Source organism: Leucoraja erinacea, chromosome 15 (assembly GCF_028641065.1).
Source record: "Leucoraja erinacea ecotype New England chromosome 15, Leri_hhj_1, whole genome shotgun sequence".
Taxonomy (NCBI): domain Eukaryota; kingdom Metazoa; phylum Chordata; class Chondrichthyes; order Rajiformes; family Rajidae; genus Leucoraja; species Leucoraja erinaceus.
The window spans coordinates 31,825,242-31,850,261 of NC_073391.1; the positions used below are offsets into that span (position 1 = coordinate 31,825,242).

At 45.9% G+C, this 25,020-nt stretch overlaps 1 protein-coding gene across 1 annotated transcript in view; it reads left to right on the forward strand.

The window, feature by feature from the left end:
• The window catches only part of hpse2 (heparanase 2), a 145,331-nt gene that overhangs the window by 54,375 nt on the left and 65,936 nt on the right, over window positions 1-25,020 (forward strand). Inside the window, exon 4 of the mRNA XM_055647039.1 lies at window positions 12,508-12,681. Coding sequence (XP_055503014.1) covers window positions 12,508-12,681 — 174 coding nt within the window. The remainder of the gene's footprint in view (window positions 1-12,507; window positions 12,682-25,020) is intronic.

Consider the following 25,020-nt stretch of genomic DNA (forward strand, 5'->3'; position numbering starts at 1 on the left):
TTGTGGGCTATTGGCTTGGTGAAATTGTAAAAGGGCTGTCCCACTTGGGCGACCTAATTGGCGAGTTTAGAAGAGTTTAAAAAAATGACATGTTGAAGACCTCCTTCGACTATGTTGAAGACTAGCTTTGACTAGCTACGACTAACTTCGGGAAAATTGGACACTGAATTGTGGAGAGTGAAGACGATCTCCTTCGATCTCCCTTCGACCTCCCTTTGACTATGATGAAGACTATATACGACTACCTTCGACTAGCCTCGATTACCTACGTGTAACATGGCGACCTACTACGACTTACTACGACTAAACCTACGAGTAAAAAAAGTAACGTTTTTTTCCATGGCGACCTTTTTTTACTTGCGGGCATATTTTAACATATTGAAAAAGATGCCGCGACCTAGCTGAGGCCTCGAGTACGCGGAGACCACTCTCGAGCATGAAGGAGAGTTACGAAGACCTCCGACGACCTCGTGTCGACCATGCTGCGAGTACGAGTCGAGGGAAAACTCGCCAGAGCTCGCGGATTAGGTCGCCCAAGTGGGACAGGCCCTTAAATTGTCCATCGTGTGTAGGATAGTGTTGGTGTGCAGGAATCGCTGATCGGCTTCAGCCTCGGTGGGCTGAAGGGCCTGTTTCCGCACTGTATCTCTAAAGTTAAAAAAAAACTAGTGGAGACACATGTGAGATAACAGAGTAAAATGTCAACGACAAAATTTTACTTAAAAAGTTGTAGGATTGTGTAATGTTTTCAAGGAGAGCTGACAGATGCTGAGCTGCACTTTTGTGAGCTTCCTAGTCGGAAAAAAAAAGGGAATCACGGGGTTGTAACAAAGGGGAAGCTGCCTACATACCATGCCTGCCCTAATTATGTAGTATTAAGTTGTCAAGCAGCTAATCTCCTTTGGACTGCGACCATGTCTTCTGGTTTGGCCGTGTGTAGTTACCCACAGCTCTCTCTGAGCTTGCGCTCCGAGGCAGTCTTTTGATAATCGCCCAGGCTCCAGCTTGCAAGGCCTGTAATCTGCACAATTACCAGGTATGTGAGGCTAATTTGTTTTGCGGGTGTCACGTTTGAGAGGGGGGCCGGAGATGATGGTGTGGTGGGGGGTGGGGGACGGGAGAGGGGAGAGCATTGGAACCCCTTCCACGAAAAACACTCTCAGTTCAGCTCAGAGCCAAAGACTTTAGACTTTATACATACAACGCAGAAACAGGCATTTCAGCCCACTGAGTCCGCGCCGACCAGTGATCACCCCGTACACTAGCACTATCCTACACACTAGGGACAATTTATAATTTTTCTGAAGCCAATCAACCTACAAACCTGTATGTTTTTGGCGTGTGGGGAGAAACCGGAGCACACGGAGATAATCCACGTGGTCACGTGGAGAAAGTATAAATTCTGTACAGACGGCATCTGATCTATGCTCGCCTCACCTGTTCAAATGTATTTGAAATGTGTTATAATACCTGCCTCAACTACTTCCTCCATCAGCTCATTCCATACACCCACCACCCTTAGTTTAGAGATACAGGATGGAATCAGACCATTTGGCCCACCCAGTCCACACCAAGTCCACACTAGTTCTATGTTATCCCCCTTTCTCATCCATTCCCTACACACTAGAGGCAAATTACAGAGGGGAGCACCCGGAGGAAACTCACGCGGTCACGGGGAGAATGTACAAACTCCACGCAGACAGCACCTGAGGTCAGGGTTGCACCCGGATCTCTGGCGCAGTGAGGTAGCAGCTCTACCAGCTGTGCCACCGTGCCACTATCAGCTGAGTCAAAATGCAACCCACAAGCCCGATTTAATCATTCATTTAATGACCTTTCCCAAGGGAAGGACAGAATGAAATGTCCTATCTGCATAGCTGTAAGGTTAACATCCCCTTCCTCCCACCCTCCCCCAACACCCCCAGCTAATAGCTCGCATATTTAAATCACATATCTCATCTAATGCCCTAACACCTGTGTAAAGCCCCAGGCTGATAGAATTGCACAGGACACATAATTAAGACAGAAGCAATAATAAAAAAGACAAACTTGGATTATTCTGAGGAGCCACAGAAAGGATCAACGTGGATGACAGTGGCTTTGAGAACAAATTAGTAAAAGAAAAGTTGGACAATAACGAGTTTGTGGGGTTCCATCGCGGCATTCTGTTTTCAGCACTTTTGTCATTACTTAAAGAGACATCCTAACGAGCGCATCCTCTCTCTCTTCTCGCTTTCTCTCTCCTCAACACTCGCTTGAAGCATTTGGAGGCACTGGGCCTGTACTTCCTGGATGAGTGGGGATCTCATTGAAACTTAGCGGATAGTGAAAGCCCTGGATAGTGTGAATGTAGAGGGGATGTTTCCACTAGTGGGAGAGTCTAGAACCAGAGGCCATAGCCTCAGAATAAAATGACGTACCTTTAGATAGGAGATGAGGAATAATTTCTGTAGTCAAAGGGCGGTGAATCTGTGGAATTCATTGCCACAGACGGCTGTGGAGGCCAAGTTAATGGATTTTTTAAAGGCTGAGATAGACAGTTTCATGATCAGTAAGGGTGTCAGGGGTTATGGGGAGAAGGCAGGAGAATGGGGTGAGAGGGAAATATATATCAGACATGATTGAATAGTAGACCTGATTGGCCGAATGGCCTAATTTTGCTTCTGAAACAAAGGAATTTATGAACCCCATACAATCAGTCTGAAGAAGGATCCTGACCCAAAACGTCCCCTGTCCATTGTTCTCCAGGGATACTGCCTGACCCGCTGAGTTACACTGGCACTTTTCTTTGGCACTTTCTTAACATAGAGTCATATAGTCAGACAGTGTGGGAACAGGCCCTTCAGCTCAGCTAGGCCACGCCAACCAACATTCCTCATCTACTAGTCTCACCTGCCTCTGTTTAACCCTCTTGTTGTAGTACCTACCTCAACTACCTCCATGGGCAACTCATTCCATATACCTACTACTCTTTGTGTAAAAAAGATTTCCCCTCAGGTTCCTGTTATATCTTCCCCCCCCTTCCCCTTAAACCTATGTCTTCTGATTCTTGATTCCCCAACCCTGGGTAAAAGACATGCACTCTTATCTATTCCCCTATCTACCTACACACCGCTGTAAGATCATCCCTCATCCCTTTGCGCTCCAAGGAATTGAGTCCGAGCCTGCTCAACCTCTCCCTGTAGCTCAGGCCCTCAAATCCTGGCAATATCATCGTGAATAAAGTTAACTTCAAGTTGGAGTTCATGACCGTATTATGACTTTAGAAACTGTTTGAATTTAGTTGGAAGTGTAAATTGAAAAATGTTCCGTTTAATCAGTGGGGTTTTGACTGAAGGAAATGCACATTGTTACAACCATTATCCATTTAAAATGGGTAAACATTATCTTCGACCAGTAGCATCGAAGGTTGAGGGGAGTGTATCAAATGATGAGAGATATACATAGGGTATACAATCGGAACCTTTTTCCCAGGGTGGAAATATCAAAGACTAGAGGCTACAGTTTTAACATGAGAGGGGATGTGTGGAGCAAGTGTGTTACACAAAGGGTGGTGGGTGTCTGGGACATGGTGGTGGTGGTGGAGGCAATCCAGGTGGGGCACAGGGGAGAGGTGAGAAAGTTGTTGGGGGAAAGAAGGGAAAGGGCGAGGATTTTGTAGTAGTTGCCTACAATTGGAGAATTCAATTGATTCCAGTGGGTTGTAAGCTACTCAAGAGGGCACAACGTTCTCCCAGTTTGCGTGTGGCCTCACTCTGGCAATGGAGAAGGTCCAGGACAGAAAGATCAGTCTCCTTCTTGCGTATGGCGTGCACAGCTTAAAGTTGTAGGACAACTTGTTCTATTTGATTTTGCACGTCAGGTTGGTTGCATTCGTTGAAACAGGGCAGACCACATGAAGGTTGCAATCTCCCATCCCAGAAAGATCAGTGTGGGAATGGGAAGGGTAGTTAAAATGGTTGGCATCCGGGAGATCCCATGGGCCTTGGCAGACCGAGAGAAAATATTTGGCAAAACGGGCACCGAGTCTTGCAATGGTTCTTTATTATCACATTTACCAAGGTACAATGACATTCCTTGTTGTCGTACAGTTCAGTAAGATTATTGCCACACATAAATACAATCCAGGTTAAGTACAGAACGTGTAGAAACAGCCCACTGAGGCCATATGCAAGAAACGCCAGGTTTTGGTAGCATTTTCCAAATCTTCACGTCTGAAGAAGGGTCTTGACCCAAAACGTCACCTATTCCTTGTCAGATGCTACCTGACCCGCTGAGTTACTCCAACATTTGTGTCTATTTTCAGTGTGAACACACATCTGCAGTTCCTTCCTACACAACAAATGTGTCCAGAGGTGCACCACTCTCTGTATCAGACATCAGGGTCCTGTTCCCAGTTGCTGGAAGTTTTAAAAACAGATTCTCCATAATCGTAAACTGGAAAAATCTCTTCATTGGCTTGCCAGCCAACCCTTTCATGTTTTATATCCCAATCTGGCTTCTGGCTCAATGTCCATACTGCACGAGAGTAACTGGAACCGGCTACTTAATTCTATCTGAGTAACCCAAGCTCTTTTAGCTTGGAAACTTTCCTCTAACTCTTCACTGGAGAGTTTCCCAGAGCCATTATTATAAAAGGACATAAACTGGGCGCAGAACTCCAGATGGGATCGGGAAGCCCATTGGTTGAAAGCCTTCAGTGTTTGATCTTTGTTTAGATCAAGGCTATTCTATGAATTACTCATTTATACTAAACAAAGCAGCCATCCGCACTACTTCAAATTACTTACCGAACAATAATTGCTTCAGTGCTTGCAGGAAGCAATTAATAGTGTTGAGCAATTTCGCCAAAGGTCAGATATCCATTTAGGTTTAAACGGGACCAAACACAACAAACTGTCCATAACCTGGGAGACCTGAAGATGTGATTGTGTTCCGTGCATTCATCATTTCCATTTGAAGTCCATTTTCTTCTCGTTAAAGCGTTTCCAAAATCCAGATCACTATAAAGTGCTGGAGTCACCCAGCGGGTCAGGCAGCATCTGTGGAGGATCTGTATAGGTGATGTTTAGGGGTGGGACCCTTCCTCAGTCGAATGATGCCATTAAGCTGGAAAATGTGCAGAAAAGACTCACAAGAATGTTGCCAGGACCTGAGGCCATGTGGTGTAGGGTAAGGTTGGGCAGGCTAGGACTCTATTACTTAGAGCGCAGGAGATTGAATGGTGATGATGATTTGTCCAGTAGGGATTAGATAGTTCTACCCCATTTGACTGGCTGTGATTATATAGATCCCCACCATTTGACTGGTTGTGATTGGTTAGTTCCTCACCATTTGACTGGTTGTAATTGGATAGATCCCCACCATTTGACTGGTTGTGATAGGTTAGTTCCCCACCATTTGACTGAATGTGATTGGATAGTACCACACCATTTGACTGAAGTGATTGGATAATTCCTCACCACTTGACTGGCTGTGATTGGATCGTTCCCCACCACTAGATTAACAGAGATTGGATTTGACTCTCTGTGATTGAATACTTCAACTTGTAGATGTTAGATATTTTCTGAGGAGACTGCCAACAATTATTCAAGAGAGAGTCAAGATTGATTAATTGTGGGCTTTACCTTTCTTTGTTCAGCATTGCTGGCTTCAATTTGTTCTTTTCATACCTTTCATTCATCTTTTCTTTGTACCGTTTCAAACCTTAGTTTCCCTCTCAACTGAGTCTCACTCTGAACAAGTGTCTCGACCTGAAAGGTCACCTATTCCTTTTTTGCAGAGATGCTGCCTGACCCACTGAGTCACTCCTGCATTTTGTATCTATCTTTTGTTTAATTGCCATTTGTACTCAAAATGGTCTAAAGATAGGTCCTGACCCTAAATGTCACCTAGCAATATTCTCCAGGGATTCTGTTTGACCCGATGATTTTCTCCAATATTTTGTATCTATCTTTTGTATAAACCAGCATCTACAGTTCCTTGTTTTTAGATTTTGTTTTTAGTTTTAGAGATACACCACGGAAAGAAACTCTTCGGCCCACTGAATCTGCGCCGACCAACAATCACCCAGACACTAGTTCTATCCTAGACACCAGGGGCAATTTACAGAAATCAATTAACCTACAAACCTGCATGTCTTTGGAATGTGGGAGGAAACTGGAGCACCCAGAGAAAACAAACCCATGCTGTCACAGGGAGAAGGTACAAATTCCGGACAGACAGCACCCGAGGTCAGGATCGAACCTGTGTCTCTGGCATTGTAAGGTAGCAACTCTACTACTGCACTATCGAGCTGCCTAATTTATTGCAATGACATTCTTTGTTTGCAACAGCATAACAGGCAGGTTACGAGGTTGAGCAAATGCAGCAAAAGCCACCATCCATGAATAACTGGACTAAAATGAAAATGAAAGCCGCCTTGGACACAGGTTGAGATTGGGACAGTTGATATTTGCTCAGCGCCCGTATCTGCCCCGCTTCTGAAGCTTTTAGGCAATAATTACCTCAGCGATTGCCAAACCATTGCACATTATGCTCTATAATTTGACCAAGGGCCATCTGGGTCCTGCGCCTCTCCTGATCCTGGTGTGTACAGTCTAACACGGCGCTTGGGTTAACTCCTTCAGCACTGAAAGTCCTTCCAAGGTTTCATACAATGCTGGAACTCTGTTAAAAGCTCAAACACTTAAATTGTAGAGTCAAATGAGAACTAGAAAGTGAAGAAGGTTAAGTATGCATGAGAGCAGGGATCCCGAAATACAACAGTGTTTAAGAAGGAACTGCAGATGCTGGAAAATCGAAGGTATACAAAAAAGCTGGAGAAACTCAGCGGGTGCAGCAGCATCTATGGAGCAAAGGAAATAGGCAACGTTTCGGGCTGAAACGTTGCCTATTTCCTTCGCTCCATAGATGCTGCTGCACCCGCTGAGTTTCTCCAGCTTTTTTTGTGTACCTCCGAAATACAACACCCTAGTTTAGTTTAGTTTATTATTGTCATATGTACTGAAGTGGAGCGAGACGCATTTTTGTTGCGTTCTATCCAGTCAGCACAAAAACTCCACCTATCCATGTTCTCCAGAGTTCTTCAATGTTGGGGAAGTCAACATATAAGATTGTTGAAACATATAAGATTGTTAAGGGCTTGGACACACTAGAGGCAGGAAACGTGTTCCCGATGTTGGGGGAGTCCAGAACCAGGGGCCACAGTTTAAGAAGAAGGAGTAAGCCATTTAGAACGGACGAGGAAACACTTTTTCTCACAGAGAGTGGTGAGTGTGGAATTCTCTGCCTCACAGGGTGGTGGAGGCAGGTTCTCTGGATGCTTTCAGGGGAGAGCTAGATAGGGCTCTTAGAAATAGCGGTCAGGGGATATGGGGAGAAGGCAGGAACGGGGTACTGATTGGGAATGATCAGCCATGATCACATTGAATGGCGGTGCTGGCTCGAAGGGCCAAATGGCCTACTCCTGCACCTATTGTCTATTGTCTATTGTCTAAGTCAGTACCCATAGTGGACTGGGCAGTGTCCACCAATATTTGTAGTCTCCTTTGTTCCTGGGCGTTCGAGTTGCTCAACCAGGCTGTGATGCAATCAATCAGTATGCTCTCTACCATACACCTGTAGAAGTTCAAGAGAGTATTCGGCGCCATGTGGAATATCCTCAATTGCCCCAGGAAGTTTGCATTGTGGTGCAAGCAACAATCTGAGTAGATCAGATGATGAGGAAGAGGCATTTGGTGCAAGCAACAAACTGAGGTCGATTTTGACATTTTTGTCTTTGAGAGAGGCGGCACAGTGGTAGGATTGTAGCCTTACAGCCGTAGGTTCGATCCTGACTACGGGTATTGTCTGTACAGAGTTTGTACATTCTCCCTGTGACTGCGTGGGTTTCCTCCTGGTGCTCCGGTTTACTCGCACATTCCAAAGACGTGCAGGTTTGTAGGTTAATTGGCTTTGATAAAAGTGTAATATCTCCCGAGTGTGTGGGATAGTGATAATGTACGGGGTGATTGTTGGTCGGCACGGACTTGAGTCAAAAGACCAGTTTCCACACTGTATCTTAAAGTCTAAACTAAAGAGTGTTGAATTCACACGAGCAGAAACTGTGTTGTTAAAATGCAGTCACCTCGTGGAAGTATCTGGAGATCTATAAGCACAAAACCAGGAGTGGTGTTGGCTGTTTACACAAACTTTAGTCACGGCTCATTACGTTTACATTTTATCTTTGCATTTATGTTGTTTACTGCTCTTCTGCTCAAAAACAAGGGGATTATCCCAAAAGAGCTGCCCAGATAAATATCCTTAAGTAAATAATTGTGCGTCATATCAAACTCGAACTTGACTCACAGTGTGAAATTGGAAATTTTGAGTTCTCAGGAATAGATGGTCTTGCAAAAGGCACGAGGCGTTCAGGAAACATAATGCACAGAGGGACCCTATGGCTCAAGTCCATAATGCAAAGGAGGTGGTGGTGGTAGTGGTGCAGGTACATCAGATGAAGAGGTATATGGGAGTCTCTTGCCTCCTGTCCGCACTGTGGAGTGATCAACTTCTGTTTCTGCATTGCCCAGTGATCTGACCTGAAATATCACCCATTCCATCTCTGCAGAGATGCTGGCTGTCCCACTAAGGTACTCCAGCTTTTTCTGTCTATCTTCGATAGAAGTGACCGTGCAGGTTCTCAGAGCGAGTGGCCCGTGGCTATGTGGAAATAGCGGGCCTTTATTCTGGAACTTTCCAAGCCGACCACAATCTATCTGTTTTTAAGCCAGCGTCGTTGAAGAACCTTACACTAAACTCTGAAAGCTACCTATTCACAATTGGAGTAAGATAGACACAAAGTGCTGGAGTAACTCAGTGGCTCAGGCAGCATCTCTGGAGGAAAAGAATAGGTGAATTGCTGAAGAAGGATGCCTAGCCGAAACCTCACCTATCCATTGTCTCCAGAGAGATGCTGCCTAAACTGCTGAGTTACTCCTGTGCTATCGTTGGTGTAAACCAGCATCTGCATATCTTTTCTACATTGTTTCTACATATTCGCAATCGGCTGTTTCCATGTGGATGAGGTTGGAGCTAGAAGTTTTAAAGGGGATAGGGCTAGAATCATAAAATATAGAGCAATGCAACACAGGAACTGGCCCTTCAGCCCTCGATATACGTGACCAACATTATGCTAATTTAATCTAATCCCTTCTGCCTACACGTATGTGGACCATATCCCTGCGTATTCATAGTTTAGTTTAGAGACACAGAATGGAAACAGGCCATTGGGCCCATTGAGTCCACGCCGACCATCGATCACTTGTGCACAAGTTCTTGCCTACACACTAGGGACAATTATACAGAAGCTAACCAACCTAAAAACCTGCATGTCTTCAGAATGTGGGAGGAAACCAGAGCACCCGGAGGAAACCCACATGGTCACAGGGAGAACGTACAAACTCCATACAGACAGCACCCGAGGTCAGGACTGAATACGGGTCTCTAGCGCTGTAAGGCAGGAACTCCACTGCTGCCCCACTGTGCCGCCCAATTGTATCGGCTTCCACCACCCCCTGGCAGTGAGTTTCAGGTACCCACCACTCTCTGTGGAAAGAAACCTGTCCCGCACATTTTCCTTCAACTTTCCCCCTCTCACCTTAAAACTATGCACTCTATCATTTGATATGTAAACGCTGAGGAAAATAATTCTGATTGACCACCCTATCTCTGCTCCCGAACGATGAAAAATTGGAAACCTGCCGCCAACTCTGGTTTGCTTTGACTCCGGCAGCAAGGAAGTGTGCCAGGTGTCTCATGGCGTAACAGTGGCAGAGTTGCTGCCTAACAGTGCCAGAGACCTAGGTTGCATCCTGATCTTGGGTGCTGCCTGTGTGTGGAGTTTGCATGTTCTCCCTGTGATCGCCTGGGTTTCCTCCCACATTGCAAAGACAATATGCAGATTTGTCAGTCAATTGCCAGTTAATAGTGTGCAGAAAGTTAATAGATGCGAAAGTGGGATCACAAAGAACTAGTGTACAGGTGATCACCGGTCAGCGTGGACTCAGTGGGACGAAGGGCCTGTTTCCATGCTGTATCTCTAAAGTAAACTAAAGATGGCCACTCTGACTGTTTCCCAAGATAGACCTTTAAACCCAGATAAGATAAGCAGCTGGATCGTAAATACATCTTCCAGTATCTTCCAAAACTAAGGATTAAAAGCTCCCAGACAGCTGTGCTGGGAATCAACAATCCTAAACACGGAATTGAAACTCTCATCATTCTTGAACTAAATATTATGTACTGGAGTGTTTCTGAATAAGCCCCTGTGATGATTCATAGTCATAGTCATAATGTATGGAAACAGGCCCTTCAGCCCAACTTGCCCACCACAACTAACATGTCTCATCTACACTAGTCCCACTTGCCTGCATTTGTCCTATATCCCTCTAAACCTGTCCTATCCATGTACCTTTCGGATTGCTCCGTAAGCGATGCAATGTTCATAGGTTTTGCCAAAGTTATTGCCAATCCTGGGCTGCTCTTTCTCACCTGTAGCTACCACCCCTTTTGCTATTGATCTCTCTAGCTTCCACCCTCTGTGACCTCACGGTGGCACGGCAGGCTCCAGGCCTGTATGGATCTCAGCGACCACTCAGTGACAGCCCATGGTCTTTTAGCCCATTGCTGGTGAGCATAACCAGATCGGTGCCTCAATGATGACAGCAGAGCCAGAATGACTGGTTTTCCAGGTTTCCCCATTTCTGCAGCCCATCTGTCTGATGTGATCCCTTTAAACTTGCACCACTTGAAGCAAAACATGCTGTTCATGGCTCATCAAAACCAATCACCGTTGGCAATTTCAATTTAGTTGTCGACTCCTGCCAAATAATTCTTTATCCGGTTGGTTTTTCATCCTCGGACTCCTGCTGAGTTTACCCAGAAACCGACACTGGCCAGAGTCGCCTCCGGCAAATGGTATACTGGTTATCTGATTGATCGATCATTTGACTGACCGACCGACCGACTGGTTTGATTGATAGATTTAATTGATCGTGGAATCATGCCCTTTGGCCCACCAAATCCACGCCGACCATCGATCACCCATTCACAATGGCATCCCACACTCAATGTCATCCCACTTTCTCATCCATATGTCCCCAACACCTCTCACCAAATTGTACAGATGCGCCGTGGAAAGCATTGTATTGGGCTGCATCACAGCACGGGAACAGTTCTGGGAACAGCTCCACCCAAGACCGCAACAAATTGCAGAGAATTGTTGATGCAGACCAGACAGTCACATAGACCCCCTCCCTTCTCTTGACTACATTGACACCTCACGCTGCCTCGGCAGGACGGGTCAATGGACGGGTTGCACCCTGGCCACTGCCCCCTTTCCCTCTCCCATCAGGCAAGAGGCATAGAAGTTTGATAATGCACACCTCCAGATTCAGGGACAGTCTCTTCCAGCCGTTAGTAGGCAACTGAACCATCCTACTACAACTAGAGAGCGGTCCTGAGCTACTATCTATCTCATCGAAGACCCTTGCACTATCTTTAATTGAACTTTCCAGGATTTATCTTGCACTGAACGATTTTCCCTTTATCATGTATCTGCACACTGTGGACGTGGATTGTAACCAAGTTTGCTCTCTCCGCTGACTGGTAAAGCCCCTGTCCCACTGTACGAGGTAATTCACGAGTTCTCCTCAGTTTCCCCCGATTCAAACTCGGAGAATTACGGTAATAGCCGCTCGTAGGTACTTGGGGCTCTCGTGGACATTTTTCAACATGTTGAAAAATCTTCACGAGCTTTCCACGTTTCCCGAGTACCTGCCGTTAGCGTTACGAGCCACTAAGAGACGTCCTGAGCTCCGACCGACCCGCTACATACATTCTACGTGCTTACCACTAGTTTGATTTTTTTTTAACTCGGGAGAGCTCTTGAATTACCTCGTGCAGTGGGACAGGCCCTTTAGCACGCAACAAAAAACTTGTCACTGTACATGTGACAATAAACTAAACTAAACAAAAGGAGTTCCTGTTTCCTCTTACACTCCAAAGATGTACATTTGTAGGTTAATTTGTTTACGTTAAATTGTAAATTGTCCCTAGGGTGTAGGATAGTGCTAGTGTACGGGGTGATCGCTGGTCGGTGCGGACTCGGTGGGCTGAAGGGCTTGTTTTCACGCTGTATCTCTAAATTAATCTAAACTAAACGAAACTAAACTAAACTGAACTGAACGTTGAAACCATAAGACTATGCCACAGGAACAGAAATAGGCCATTTGGACCATGGAGTCTACTCTGCCATTCGGTCATGGATGATGTATCTGTCCATCTCAACCGCATTCTCCTGCCTTCGCCCCATAGCCTTTGATGCTCTTACTAATCCAGGTTCAGGAGGAGTGAATGGAATCACCTTTCCCTCCCTCCCAGGCGGTCTGCGGTCGGTTTTGCTGCCGACTATGTATTTCCCCGGGACTTAGCTGTCGATTTCAACCGTTGCTTGTTTCTACCCAGCCAGATCTCTAGACAAACTCTACAACTTTGCCGAGTGCTCGGGCTTGCACCTGATTTTTGGCCTCAACGCCCTGCAGCGGAATTCCGACAACTCCTGGAACGGGTCGAGCGGCCTCAGCCTCCTCAAGTACTGCGCCAGCAAGAAGTACAATATATCCTGGGAGCTCGGAAACGGTAAGCCAATGTCACCTGGTCATTGAGTGTCCTTAGCCCTTCATTTGCATGGGTCTGTGAGCAGTTTTGGGCCCCGCATCTGCGGAAGGCTACGCTGGCGTTGGGCAGGGTCCAGAGGAGGTTTATGAGAATGATCCCTGGAATAATTGGGTAAACATGTGAAGGGCGTTTGACGGTGCTGGGCCTGTACTCATTGGAGTTCAGAAGGATGTGGGGAGATTTCATTGAAACTTCCCAAGCAGTGAAAAGCCTGGATAGAGTAGATGTGGAGTCGATGTTTCCATTAGTGGGAGAGTCTAGAACCAGAGGCCGTAGCCTCAGAATAAAAGGATGTAGAAAGGAGATGAGGAGCAATTTCTTTAGTCAGAGGGTGATGAATCTGTGGAATTCATTGTCTCAGATGGCTGTGGAGGCCATGTCAATGGATATTTGTAAGGTGGAGATCGACAGATTCTTGATTAGTAAGGGTGTTATGGGGAGAAGGCAGATTGGGGTTGTAAGGGAAAGATAGATTAGGCATGATTGAATGGTGAACGATTGACGATGGGCCGAATGGCCTAATTTTGATCTTAGAACATGAACTTATGACCTGCTTGCGTTTGTCAAACAGTATCATTGGAGAAGGACACAAAGTACTGGAGTAACTCAGCAGGTCAGGCAGCATCTCTGGAGAACATGGATAGGTGGCGTTTCGGGTCGGGACATTTCTTCGCGCTAATTGTAGGGAGGGGGGAAAAAAAGCTGGGAGAGAGGAGAGGCTGAACACAGCATGGCAGGTAACAGGTGGATGAACACAGCATGGCAGGTAACAGGTGGATACAGGAGAGGCTGAACACAGCATGGCAGGTAACAGGTGGATACAGGCAAGGAAGGTTTCTCCAATGGCAGATGGTTGGAATAAAGGCCAGAGATTAAAACTAGATGTATGAGACAAAAGGATTGAAGAGTTGAGACATGTGAAGCCACCGGAAGGAATGTAGGTGGAGGGGTGCGGAGAAATTGCTGTGATCCTAATGTGGGACACAGGGGAGGGGGGTGGGATAGGAAGAAGGGGGAATGGGAGGGGGGGTGGGGGGATGTTCAAGGTTACCTAAAATTGGTGAATTCAGTGTTAATAAGTTGGGTTGTAAGGTACCCTAGGCTGCATATTTAATGAGGTGCTGTTGTTCCAGTTTGCATGTGACCTCACTCTGGCAATGGAGAAGGACCAGGGCAGAAGGGTCAGCGTGGGAGTGAGACGGGGTTAAAATGGTTTGCAACCATTGTGTTGGCGGCACGGTGGTGCAGAGGTAGAGCTGTTGCCTTGCAGTGCCAGAGACCCAGATTTGATCCTGACTACGAGTGTTGTCTGTGTGTGTGGAGTTTGTACCTTCTCCCTGTGACCGAGGGGGTTTTCTCCAGGTGCTCCGGTATTCTCCCACACTCCAAAGACGTACAGTTTTGTAGGTTAATTGGTTTCTGTAAATTGTAAATTGTCCCTAGTGCGTAGGATAATGGGGTGAGCACGTACTTGGTGGGCCGAAGGGCCTGTTTCAATGCTCTATCTCTAATATCTAAAGTAAAGTCTAAAACTGGGAGATTCAGCAGTGAGTGCTTAGCTGCCAGCGCGTATTGTGCATCTGCTTCAACCACCACCCCTGGAAAAGCACACAGATCTTCTGCAATGAATCCCAGGCCACTTTCTGCAAGAAGTGGATCTGCAATCACGCACTACAATTGCTCCACTCTTCTCTGACAGAAACATTTCTTCTCCCTATCATATCATACACTGTGAATTACTTGATTATAATCACGTGTGGTCTTTCTGCTGACTGGTTAGCACGCAAAAAAAGCTTTTCAATGTACCTCGCTACACGTGGCTATAAACTAAACTAAACTAAAGCTGAACTAAATGTCTTTGGGATGTGAAAGGAAACCGGACACGCGGTCATGGGGAGAACATACGAACTTCGCATGGACAGCACTCGTAGTCAGAATCGAACCTGGGTCTCTGGCGTGGTAAGGCAGCAGCTCTACAAAGCAGTAGGGACACAAGGAACATCAGGATGCTGGAATCTTGGCCAAAACACAAAATGCTGGAGGAACACTGGTGGGTCAGGCAGCACCTGTGGTCTGAACAACAAAATGTCACTTATCCACATTCTCCAGAGATGCTGCATGACCCGCTGAGTTACCCCAGCACTCTCTGTCCATCTGTGTAGAGAATGGAGAGGTGACATTTAGGTTTGGGACCTTTCTTCAGACATTGTAGTGGGAAGATTGGGGTGGGAGAAATACTTTAGACTTTACTTTAGACTTTAGACGTTAGAGATACAGCGTGGAAAAGGGCCCTTCGGCCCACTGTGCCAATGCCAACCAGCAACCACCCCATACACTAATACTATCCTGCACACCGAGGACAATTTTCCATTTTTACCGAAACCAGTTAACCTACAAACCAGAATGTCTTTGGAGTGTGGGAGGAAACCGGAGCACCTGAAGAAAACCCACGCGGTCACATGGAAAATGTACGATCTCTGCACCCGTAGTCAGGATGGAACCCGGGTCCCTGACGCTGTGAGGCAGCAACTCTACCGCTGCGCCACTGTGCCACTCCCTCGTGCCATCGATTTTGAAGCCTTGTCATGGGAGGTCATGTCAGGGCAGTTGTCATCTATCTATGGAGAGGATAATCTCTGTATTCCAAACAATCTATTCCTGTTCTTCCTGGCCCATTCCCCTCCTTCAATGTTCCTTTCATATTTGTGCTTTAGTTGCTCTTCAGTTTTGGCAGGAAGCCATCTGAGTTTAGTTGCAAAGATGAACTCCTCCGAACTCAGTTATTTACCTCGACTTTACTCCAAATTTAGAGATGATCGCAACACTTTTGGCTTTGCATTTGGAGAAATTGTAGGAGTGGAATTTTAAAATATAGTCAATGCATCATAGAGGGATAAAGCATGGAAATAGCACCATCAGCCTCTGACGATGCCCAGCGTCAAACAACCATTTACACATCCAACGTGTATCCTATTTTTTTATTTCCCTGCCCCCCCCTCCCTTACATTCTAGCACTCACTAGGAACAATTTATAGGAGCCAATGAACCTACCAATCTTCACACCTTGGGATGTCGGAGCACCTGGCGAAAACCTACGCGGTCACAGGGAGAACGTACAAACTCTGTACAGGCAACACATGTAGTCAGAACCCGGGTCTCTGGTGACGTAAGACAGCAGCTCTACCGCTGCGCCACTGTGCCGCCCCGTCAATCCATCAAAACAGCAACATTGTTTATTCCCGTTGACCCAAGCAATACTAGTGGTCATCAGAACTCCGTGGGTTAAAATATGAAAAGGTAACACCTTTGAACAATTGGGTAAGACTTGCACTGCCTCCTTATGCAAGAGTATAGTTACCACAAACTGAATTTTGGAATGTGTTAGGGGTTATGGGGAGAAGGCAGGAGAATGGGGTTGATGGGAGAGTTAGATCGCTTATGATTGAATGGTGGAGTGGACTTGATGAGCCAAATGGCCTAATTCTGCTCCTATCACTCATGAACTTCCGATCTCCATTACAAATACAGAACCGATGGATTTGTAACTGTTGTTGTTTGCTCAACTTGCCCATGCCGACCAAAATGCCCCATCTATGCTAGTCCCATTTGACCGCCTTTGGCCCATATCCCTCTAAACCTTTCTTAATCATGTGCCTGTCTAAATGTCTTTTAAATGCTGTTATTGTACCTGCATCAACTACATCCTCTGGCAGTTTGTTCCATGTAGATATAAATATATATATATATATAAAATATATATATATGTGTGTGTGTGTACACACACACACACACACACACACACACACACACACACACACACACACACACACACACACACACACACACACACACACACACACACACACACACACACACACACACACACACACACACACACACACACACACACACACAGATTTGTAGATCGCAAAATGATTTTAAAGGAGTAAGATAGAAGGTTCCCAACCCGAAATGTCACCCATCCTTCATCTCCAGAGATGCTGCCTGACCTGCTGAGTTACTCCAGCACTTTATGTCTATCTTACTCCTTTAGAAACATTTTGCAATCTACAAATCAAAGTGGTGTGGGTCATGTTTAAAGCAGAAATCACTGCAGCTTAATCTCAAGTAAAAGCAAGCAGTTGTAAATTCTCAGTCCTCAAATCATTGGTCCCCCAAGTGTTTACACAGTGTAGTGATATATTTATACTGTTAGCAGTAACCATGACAGAAACATGAAAAATGCCTTGGCTGTTATTTTAAGCAGCAATTTACAGGGGAAAAAATGTTCTCGTTCAGCTGAAGGTTCTCAGCAGCTCCTTTAGAATGAACTTTTTGCTTTTTAAACGTTTACTCTCGCTGACTACCTCTGACACGCACGGAATTAATGTGCCCAGCGTTTCGTGCTTTATAGAATTCCAATTCTGTGTACGGCAACTTTTTCAAAATATTTCTATCTGGCCTATTACCCTGAATAATACTTTGTGTTTATATTCATTTTATTTTGAAATTGAAATTGAAGGTAAATTGGTTCTCTGAAGGATGCATACATCTTTTGGCATTTCTGGTGTCACCACGGCCATCGTTCCGATCCTCAGCCAAGCCACAATCCATGTCGAGCTGAACTCTATCTCCTCACTTTAGACTTTAGTGATACAGTACGGATATAGGCCCTTTGGTCTACCGAGACCGCGCGGACCAGCGATCACCCCATACACTCGCACTGTCCTGCACACCACGGCCAATTTACTATTTTACCTACAAACCAATTAACCTACAAACCTGCACATCTTTGGAGTGTAGCAGGAAACCGGAGCACACAGAGAAAACCCTTGCGGTCAAAGGGAGAAGGTACAAACTCCCTACAAAGAGCACCGTAGTCTGGCGCGAACCCGGGTCTCTGGCGCTGTAAGGCAGCAACTCTAGCGCTGCGCCACTGTGCCGCCCGTTCTTGTTCACTTGTAAAGTGGGACAAGAGGGAACCATTAGTAACAGAGCAAAAATATTGGGGATGCAGGAAACCTGAAAATGCTCGAAATGCTCTGGCAGAGAAATAGCCTTGACATTTTAGCCATTGACCCATCAGCAGGACTTGTTATTCGTATTGATATTTGGTTTATTATTGTCACGTGGTCTGACATACAGTGAAAAACTGTTTTGTCTGCCATCCAGCCAAATTGTTCACTGCATGAGGACAGTCAAGCAATACGCTAACGAACAAACACCCATCCTTTCCCCCCCTCTCTCTGCCCTGTGGAAACCTGAGGACTGGGGAAAGCCCACCTGGTCATGGGGAGAAAGTACAAACTCCATACCGACGGCATCTGTAGTCAGGATGGAATCCGGGTCTCTGGTGCTGTAAGGCAGCAACTCTACTGTTGTACCACTGTGAATTTCAATAAGTCATTTAATCAATTAATTTCTTAGAACTGTACAGCACCGAAACAGGCCCTTTATCCCAGGTTGGCCACACCAGGCAAGTTAGGATTCCAGGCTAGTCCTATTTGCCTGCATTTGGCCCATATCTATGACTATGACTATATCTCTCAAGACCTTTCAAAGCCCTATATCTGTCTCATTTTTTCTTCTGCAGTTTAATTTAATTGTTTCAGTCAGAGATGTTTAAAAACAGTCTGAGTGGTTGAATCCGGGAAAAGTTGATGGGAATGTGGCAGGAATAAAATGAAACATGTGTAGCGTTACTGTAAATGTGGGCTTGTTGCTTGCTTTTGTACTCAGTGGGTCAAAGGTCCTGTTTCCATGCTGAATAGCTCCATGAATGTAGCTAACTTCAGTAAAAGCACTGAAAAAAGCTAAAGAGGGGGATTATAAATTATGAGAATTAACTAGCAGGAAATATGGGAATAACTTCTACTGGAATAGAGTGGCAAAAGTAAATATTTGTCCCTTTGATCCTAGATAAGGGAATTAATGAGGAATAGGGGAATGACAGAGACATTAAGTAAATATTTTGCAACTGTCTTAATTTTAGAAGACGCTAAAAGCATTCTGTAAATGGAGGGGAATCAGAGGGCAAAAGGCAGAGAGGAATGTGAAACAGTCATTGACACCAGTGGAAACAAATTAAGGCTAAATAGTGGGTCAAAATACAAACCACTGTGGTTGTAAAACACAGAGTAACTCAAAGGGACAGGCAGCATCTGTGGAGGGAATAGACAGATGACGTTTCGGGTTGGTACACCTCCTCAGACCAATGGAGTGGGTGGTACGGTGGCGCAATGATAGAGTTGCTGCCTTGCAGCACCAGAGACCCGGGTTCGATCCTGACTACGGGTGCTGTCTATACGTTCTCCCGGTGACCACGTGGGTTTTCACAGGGTGCTCCGGTTTTCTCCCACACTCCAAAGGCATACAGGTTTTTAGGTTAATTGGCTTTGGTAAAGATTGTAAATTGTCTCTGGTGTGTATGATATTGCTAGTGTGCAGGGATCGCTGGTCAGCATGGACCCAGTGAGCTGAAGGGCGTTTCCGCCTGGATCTCTAAAAAAAAGTTAAACTCAAGTGGGTGGGCAGGGCGGTGGGGGGGGGGGGGTAAAACCTGGCAAGTGATAGGTGGATACAGGTGAGCGACGAGGAGGGGGTGGATTGAATGAAAAATGGATTGAGGTGACAAAGGCAAGAGGTGAAAAGGAAATAGAGGAAGGGTGAATTGTCAAACTGGAGGGGGGGGATAAGGATGAAAGGGTACGGAGGAGGGGGGAAAAGGGGAGATAAAAAGGAGGGGAATGAGAGGGGTAGGAGATGAACATACGGAGGAGGAGAAAGGAATAAAATGATAGGGTTGAGGGGAGATGGTGGTGCATTGGCGTGAGGGTGGCTGGTGGATGAACTGGTGGGATGGGGGAGGGGGTGGATATGCATGAGGCCTGACTGGCAGTAGAGGTGGCCAAGGCCAGAAAGGTCTGAAGAAGGGTTCAGACCTAAAACGATCACCTATCCATGCCCTCCAGAGATGCTGCCTCATCCACTGAGTTGCTCCAGGACTTTGTGTTCCACGCAAGTTTCATGCATCAGCAATACCCTGTGTCTGCACATTCCGCTTGGGTCCATTAAAACCCAATGGTATGAACATCGAATTCTCCAATCTTAGGTAACTACATAACTCCCTCCCTTTCCCTACCCCCTTACCTCTGACCCTCCTGGACCTGCATCGAATGTTCCCCTCCGCCTCCCATTCCACCTACATTCATTCCTCCAGCTTCACAATTCACAACTCTTCAATTCTTTTGTTTCACACCTTCTGTCTTTTCATCCCTTTGTTCAACTCTCCCATCCATTGGATATTTCGCTTGGACGGTTTACAATCCAGCGGTATGAATATTGATTAATCTAACCAAGTAATCCCTGCATCCCCTTTCTCTCCGTCCCTCCCCCCACCCAGGTTATTGTAAAGGCTTCAAAGCTGCCTTGTTGAATCTCATTGTCTGTAACTCCTTTTCACCCAGGCCACAGCTAACAATGCCCTGATCCCTTTATCATCGTTACTTTTTTGCATATATTTCATTCAAACTATCTCTCCGGATATCACTGTGTATATCTCTCGTTTCCCTTTCCCCTGAGTCTGAAGAAGGGCCTTGACCTGAAATATCACCTCTTCCTATTACTCCAGCTTTTTGTGTCTATCTTCGGTTTAAACTGGCATCTGCAGTTCCTTCCTACACTATCCAACTCCCCCACCCCCCTCTCCATCCTCCCTTTTCCACCTTGCACGCCAACTGGACTCTCACGTATTTCTCCCCTCCCCACATCACCTCTTCCCCTGCTACTCTCCTCCCTCTGGCTGCACAATCCATAACTCTTAAAACACAGTCAAACATATTTTGTTCTTATCTTGGGCCTTTGTTCCAACCATCAGCTTATCAGATCGCCTCCCTCGTCAATGTCGACCTATTACATGTACAGACACAAAATGCTGGAGTAACTCAGCGCGTCAGGCAGCATCTCTGGAGAAAAATAATAGGTGACCTTTTGGGTCGAGATCCTTCAGCCTGAGAGTCGGGGAGAAGAAAACTTGAGGTATGAAAAGGCAGAGAACAAATCACAATCACAATCATAATAATACTTTATTAGCCAAGTATGTTTTGCACCATACACGAGGAATTTCATTGGCCAGGTCAGTCATACAATTAAAAGCAACAGATCATTCACACAACACATTTTAACATGAACATCCACCACAGTGACTCCTACACATTCCTCACTGTGATGGAAGGCGAAATAAAGTTCAAGTCCTGTCCTTAGTTCTTCCTCGGTCATGGGCCTCGAGGTCCCGTTGACGGGACGATCTTAATTCCCGTAGCCAGCGGCATTCAGGCCCTCCGCGTCGAGGCGATCAGCTCCTGCATCGGGGGGGGTGTCAGCTCCCCCACGCCGGGCAATCCAACCTTGCGTCGGAGCTGGTCAAACATTCCGTGACGTTGGAGCTCACGATTAGCCTCGCACGAGACTGCGAGCCCTTGATGTTGATTCCGCGGTGGGAGCGATCTCAGGCAAGGGATCAGCTCCGATGTTAAGTTCGCGCCCCGTGGTGGCGCTCACAACAGTCCGAGGCGGCTTCCAGCTCCATCGATGGAAGGCCGCAGAGCCCGGAGAATGTGATCCGAAAATTGATCACATCTCCGTCAAGGTATGAACCCGAAAAAACTTTCCCCCGATCCCATCCCCCCTTCCCCCACATAAAACAAACTGAAGAACATTAAAACAAACTTTTAACAAACTAAAAAATAACAAAAAGAAAGAAAATACGAACAGACTGCTGGCAGGGCAGCCATCTCCCTGGCGCCCCTGGTGGTCATTTCCACATTTGTCCACAAGGCCATTGTGGGAAGGGGAATGGGAGTTAAAGTGGTTAGCAACCGGGAGATCCAGTAGCCTTGGGGGATGAATGCAAATGTGCAGTGAAACGGTCACACCCAGCATGGTATTTTGTGTTACACGTGGATCGGGAATGAATGAAATGAAAGACCAAATGAAAGGCGGCACGGTGGCGCAGAGCCAGAAATACGGGTTTGATCCTGACTACGGGGTGCTGTCCGTCGGGAATTTGTATGTTCTCCCCGTGACATGCTTGGGATATTGCCGAGATCTTTGGTTTCATCCCACACTCCAAAGACATTGGGTTTTTAGGTTAATTGGCTTCGTAAAAATTGTAAATTGTCCCGAGAGTGCAGGATGGTGCTCGTCTACAGGGATCACAGGTCGGTGCAGTCTCAATGGGCCGAAGGGCCTGTTTCTATGCTGTATCTCTAATGCTTAAAAACTAAAACTAAGACAAAAGAAAACTCGCCATTAGATACCTTACTGCGACCCTAAATGAATAACGGACCATCCATAAGGTCCACATCTTCAACTGAGAAGCTCACTTAATGGGAGGTGTATGTAAAATGTGCTGTCACATTAAAATAAATGTGGTTTTATACTTACAGTGCTAAGAGAGTTTAGAATTGTTTAAAGGGCTCACAAGTGTGATGTTTACATTGGCCAGATTGTAGAACGTCGTGAATAATGAAGTGTTAGCTCAGGATCGAGTTACATTGGATCACGATGAGGAGCTGTGTCGGAGAACTGGAGATTAATGGCTAGTTGTTTAAAGGTCTAACAAAGCCCGCGGACTGTTGCAACTTGGATATTTAGCGTCAGGTCAGACACAGATCAAAGTGGTGCACAACTCCCCTGTCAATCTGGCAATCTGGCCAATTTCCACCCCCCACCCTCCCTTCCACAATATAAACAGGTTTGCGCCAAAAAAAACTGCTGGAAGAAATCGACGGGTCAGGCAGCATCTGTGGAAGGAAATGGATAGAGAATGTTTCAGATTTCAGACTGAGGGAGTGAAGGGGAGATAGCTGGTAGAAAGAGGTGAGGAAGGTCTGGGGCAAGGGGCGGCACAGTGGCGCAGCGGTAGAAATGCTGCTGAACAGCGCCTGAGACCCAGGTGCGATCCTGACTACGGGTGTTGTCTGTACGTTCTCCCTGTGACTGCTTGGGTTATCTACGGATGCTGTGGTTACCTCCCACAGTCCAAAGACAGTTTTGTAGTTTAATTTGCTTCTGAACCAGCTCTTTGAATGCGTCATAGTCATAGTCAACCAGCACGGAAACAGGCCCTTCGGCCTAACTAGTCCATGCCAAACAAGATGCCCATCTACGCTAGTATTGCCTGCCTGCATTTGCTCCGTATCCCTCTAAACCTTTCCTTTTCATGTACCTGTCCAAATATTTTTAAAAGGTGTTATAGTACTTGCCTCAACTGCCTCCTCTGGAAGCTCATTTCACCTCCTGTGCGAAAACAGTTGCTCCTCAGGTTCCAATTAAAGGGGGTGGTAAAGTGGCACAGCGGAAGAGTTGTTGCCTTACAACGCCAGAGACCCAGTTTGTATATTGACTATGGGTGCCATCTGTATGGAGTTTGCACGTTCTCCCTGAGCATGTGGGTTTTCTCCAGGTGCTCCGGTTTCCTCCCACACAACTCAGATGTACAGGTTTGTAGGTTAATTGGCTTCGGTAAAAATTGTAAATTATCCCTACTGTGTAGGACAGTGCTGGTGTACAGGGTGATCGCTGGCCAGCGCTGACTTGTTGGGCCAAAGGGTCTGTTTCCATGCTGTATCTCTAAAGTCTAATGCCTAAAGTCTAAGATCTTTCCCCACTCACCTTAAATCTTTGCCCTCTGGTTCTTGACATCACTCAAATCCTCACAACTCTTCTGATCACCTTCTTTCAACTTAGCTGAGGTTGGATATATGCTAGCAGAAAAGGATAATGTAAGTGGGAGCGAGAGGAAAGAGCAAAGACTGATGTTTTCTCAGACAAACAAAAGCTAACGCTGTACAACTTTACAACAGTAAACTGATCCAGAAAAATATAGAAACAAGGAACTGCAGAAACTGGTTTACAAAAGAAGATAGAGTGCTGGAGTAACTCAGCGGGTCAAGCAGCATCTCAGGAGAACATGGATAGGTGATGTTTTAGGTTGGGGCTTCTCTTTATTATTGATGGTAACTGTCTCCTTGCTCATACTTCCCTAAGTCACTCCTACCTTCCCTGCTATCTCTGATGCAAATATTAATACTATCAATTCTTTGGAGATACTGTGATCTCCTCAACATGTGAATATCATGAATAGGGCACTCTCTTTTTAGTTGAGACGTTACTTTAGAGACACAGTGTGAAAACGGGCCCTTCGGCCCATCAAGGCTATGTCGATCCAGAGGAAACCCACGCGGTCACAGGGAGAACTTGCAAACTCCGTACAGACAGCACCCATAGCCAGGATCGATCCCGAGTCTCTGGTGCTGTCAGGCAGCAACTCTACCGCTGCACCACTGTGCTGCCCTAAATCGCACAGAAGCCACTCATAAATTGTAGATAGATTGCACATACTTGATATAATTTGTTCAAAATTTACATATAAACCACACACAAATTATCTATTCAAATCACACATAAATTCTGGAGCCAGTGAAAAGAAGACTTGGCAAAAATGATTTTTTTAATTGCAAAACATTATAACGTTCTCCCACAAGCTGCCTGCAAAATATCACCTCCTCCCCAGCACCGTTTTGTTTTTCACTATATCTGACAGCACAGGAAGCCATCCAGCCCCTCAGTCTGGTGCCAAATCTTTGCATGAGAATTTGCAACGTGTTGCCCTAATTACTAGGATATGCAGTGATCTCGTCATAATGTGAATATCACACATAGAGCAATTTTATTTTAGTTATAATACAGGTGTCCTCAACACGCGGCTACTATTTGCAAACATTCTCAGTAATGATGTTGACTTTTCCACATGTGTGTTTTTGATTTACTAGTCTATTTTTCCGATGTAAGTGGCAGTAAACCACTCTCCATCCATAGCTGTGCATTGTAGGATATCTCTAACGAAATTTGCCTCGTTTACACAATTTACAAGAACACAGTGTGGGCGGCAGGGTGCCGCAGCTGTAGAGTTGCTGCCTTACTTCGTCAGAGTCCAAGGTTCGATCCTGATTGCAGGCGCTGTCTGTTCGGAGTTAGTACGTTCTCTCTGTGACTGTGTGGGTTTTCCCCGGGTGCTCCGGTTTTCTCCCACAATCCAAAGATGTACAGGTTTGTAGATTAATTTGGCCTTGGTATATAAATTACCCCTAGTCTGTAGGATAGTGCTATTGTACTTGGATCACTGGTCGGCATGGACTTGGTGGGTGAAGGTCCTGTTTCTGTGCTGTATCTCTAAACAAAACTAAACAAAACTAAACACGTTCACGAATATTAACGTGAATAATAATAACTAGCAGT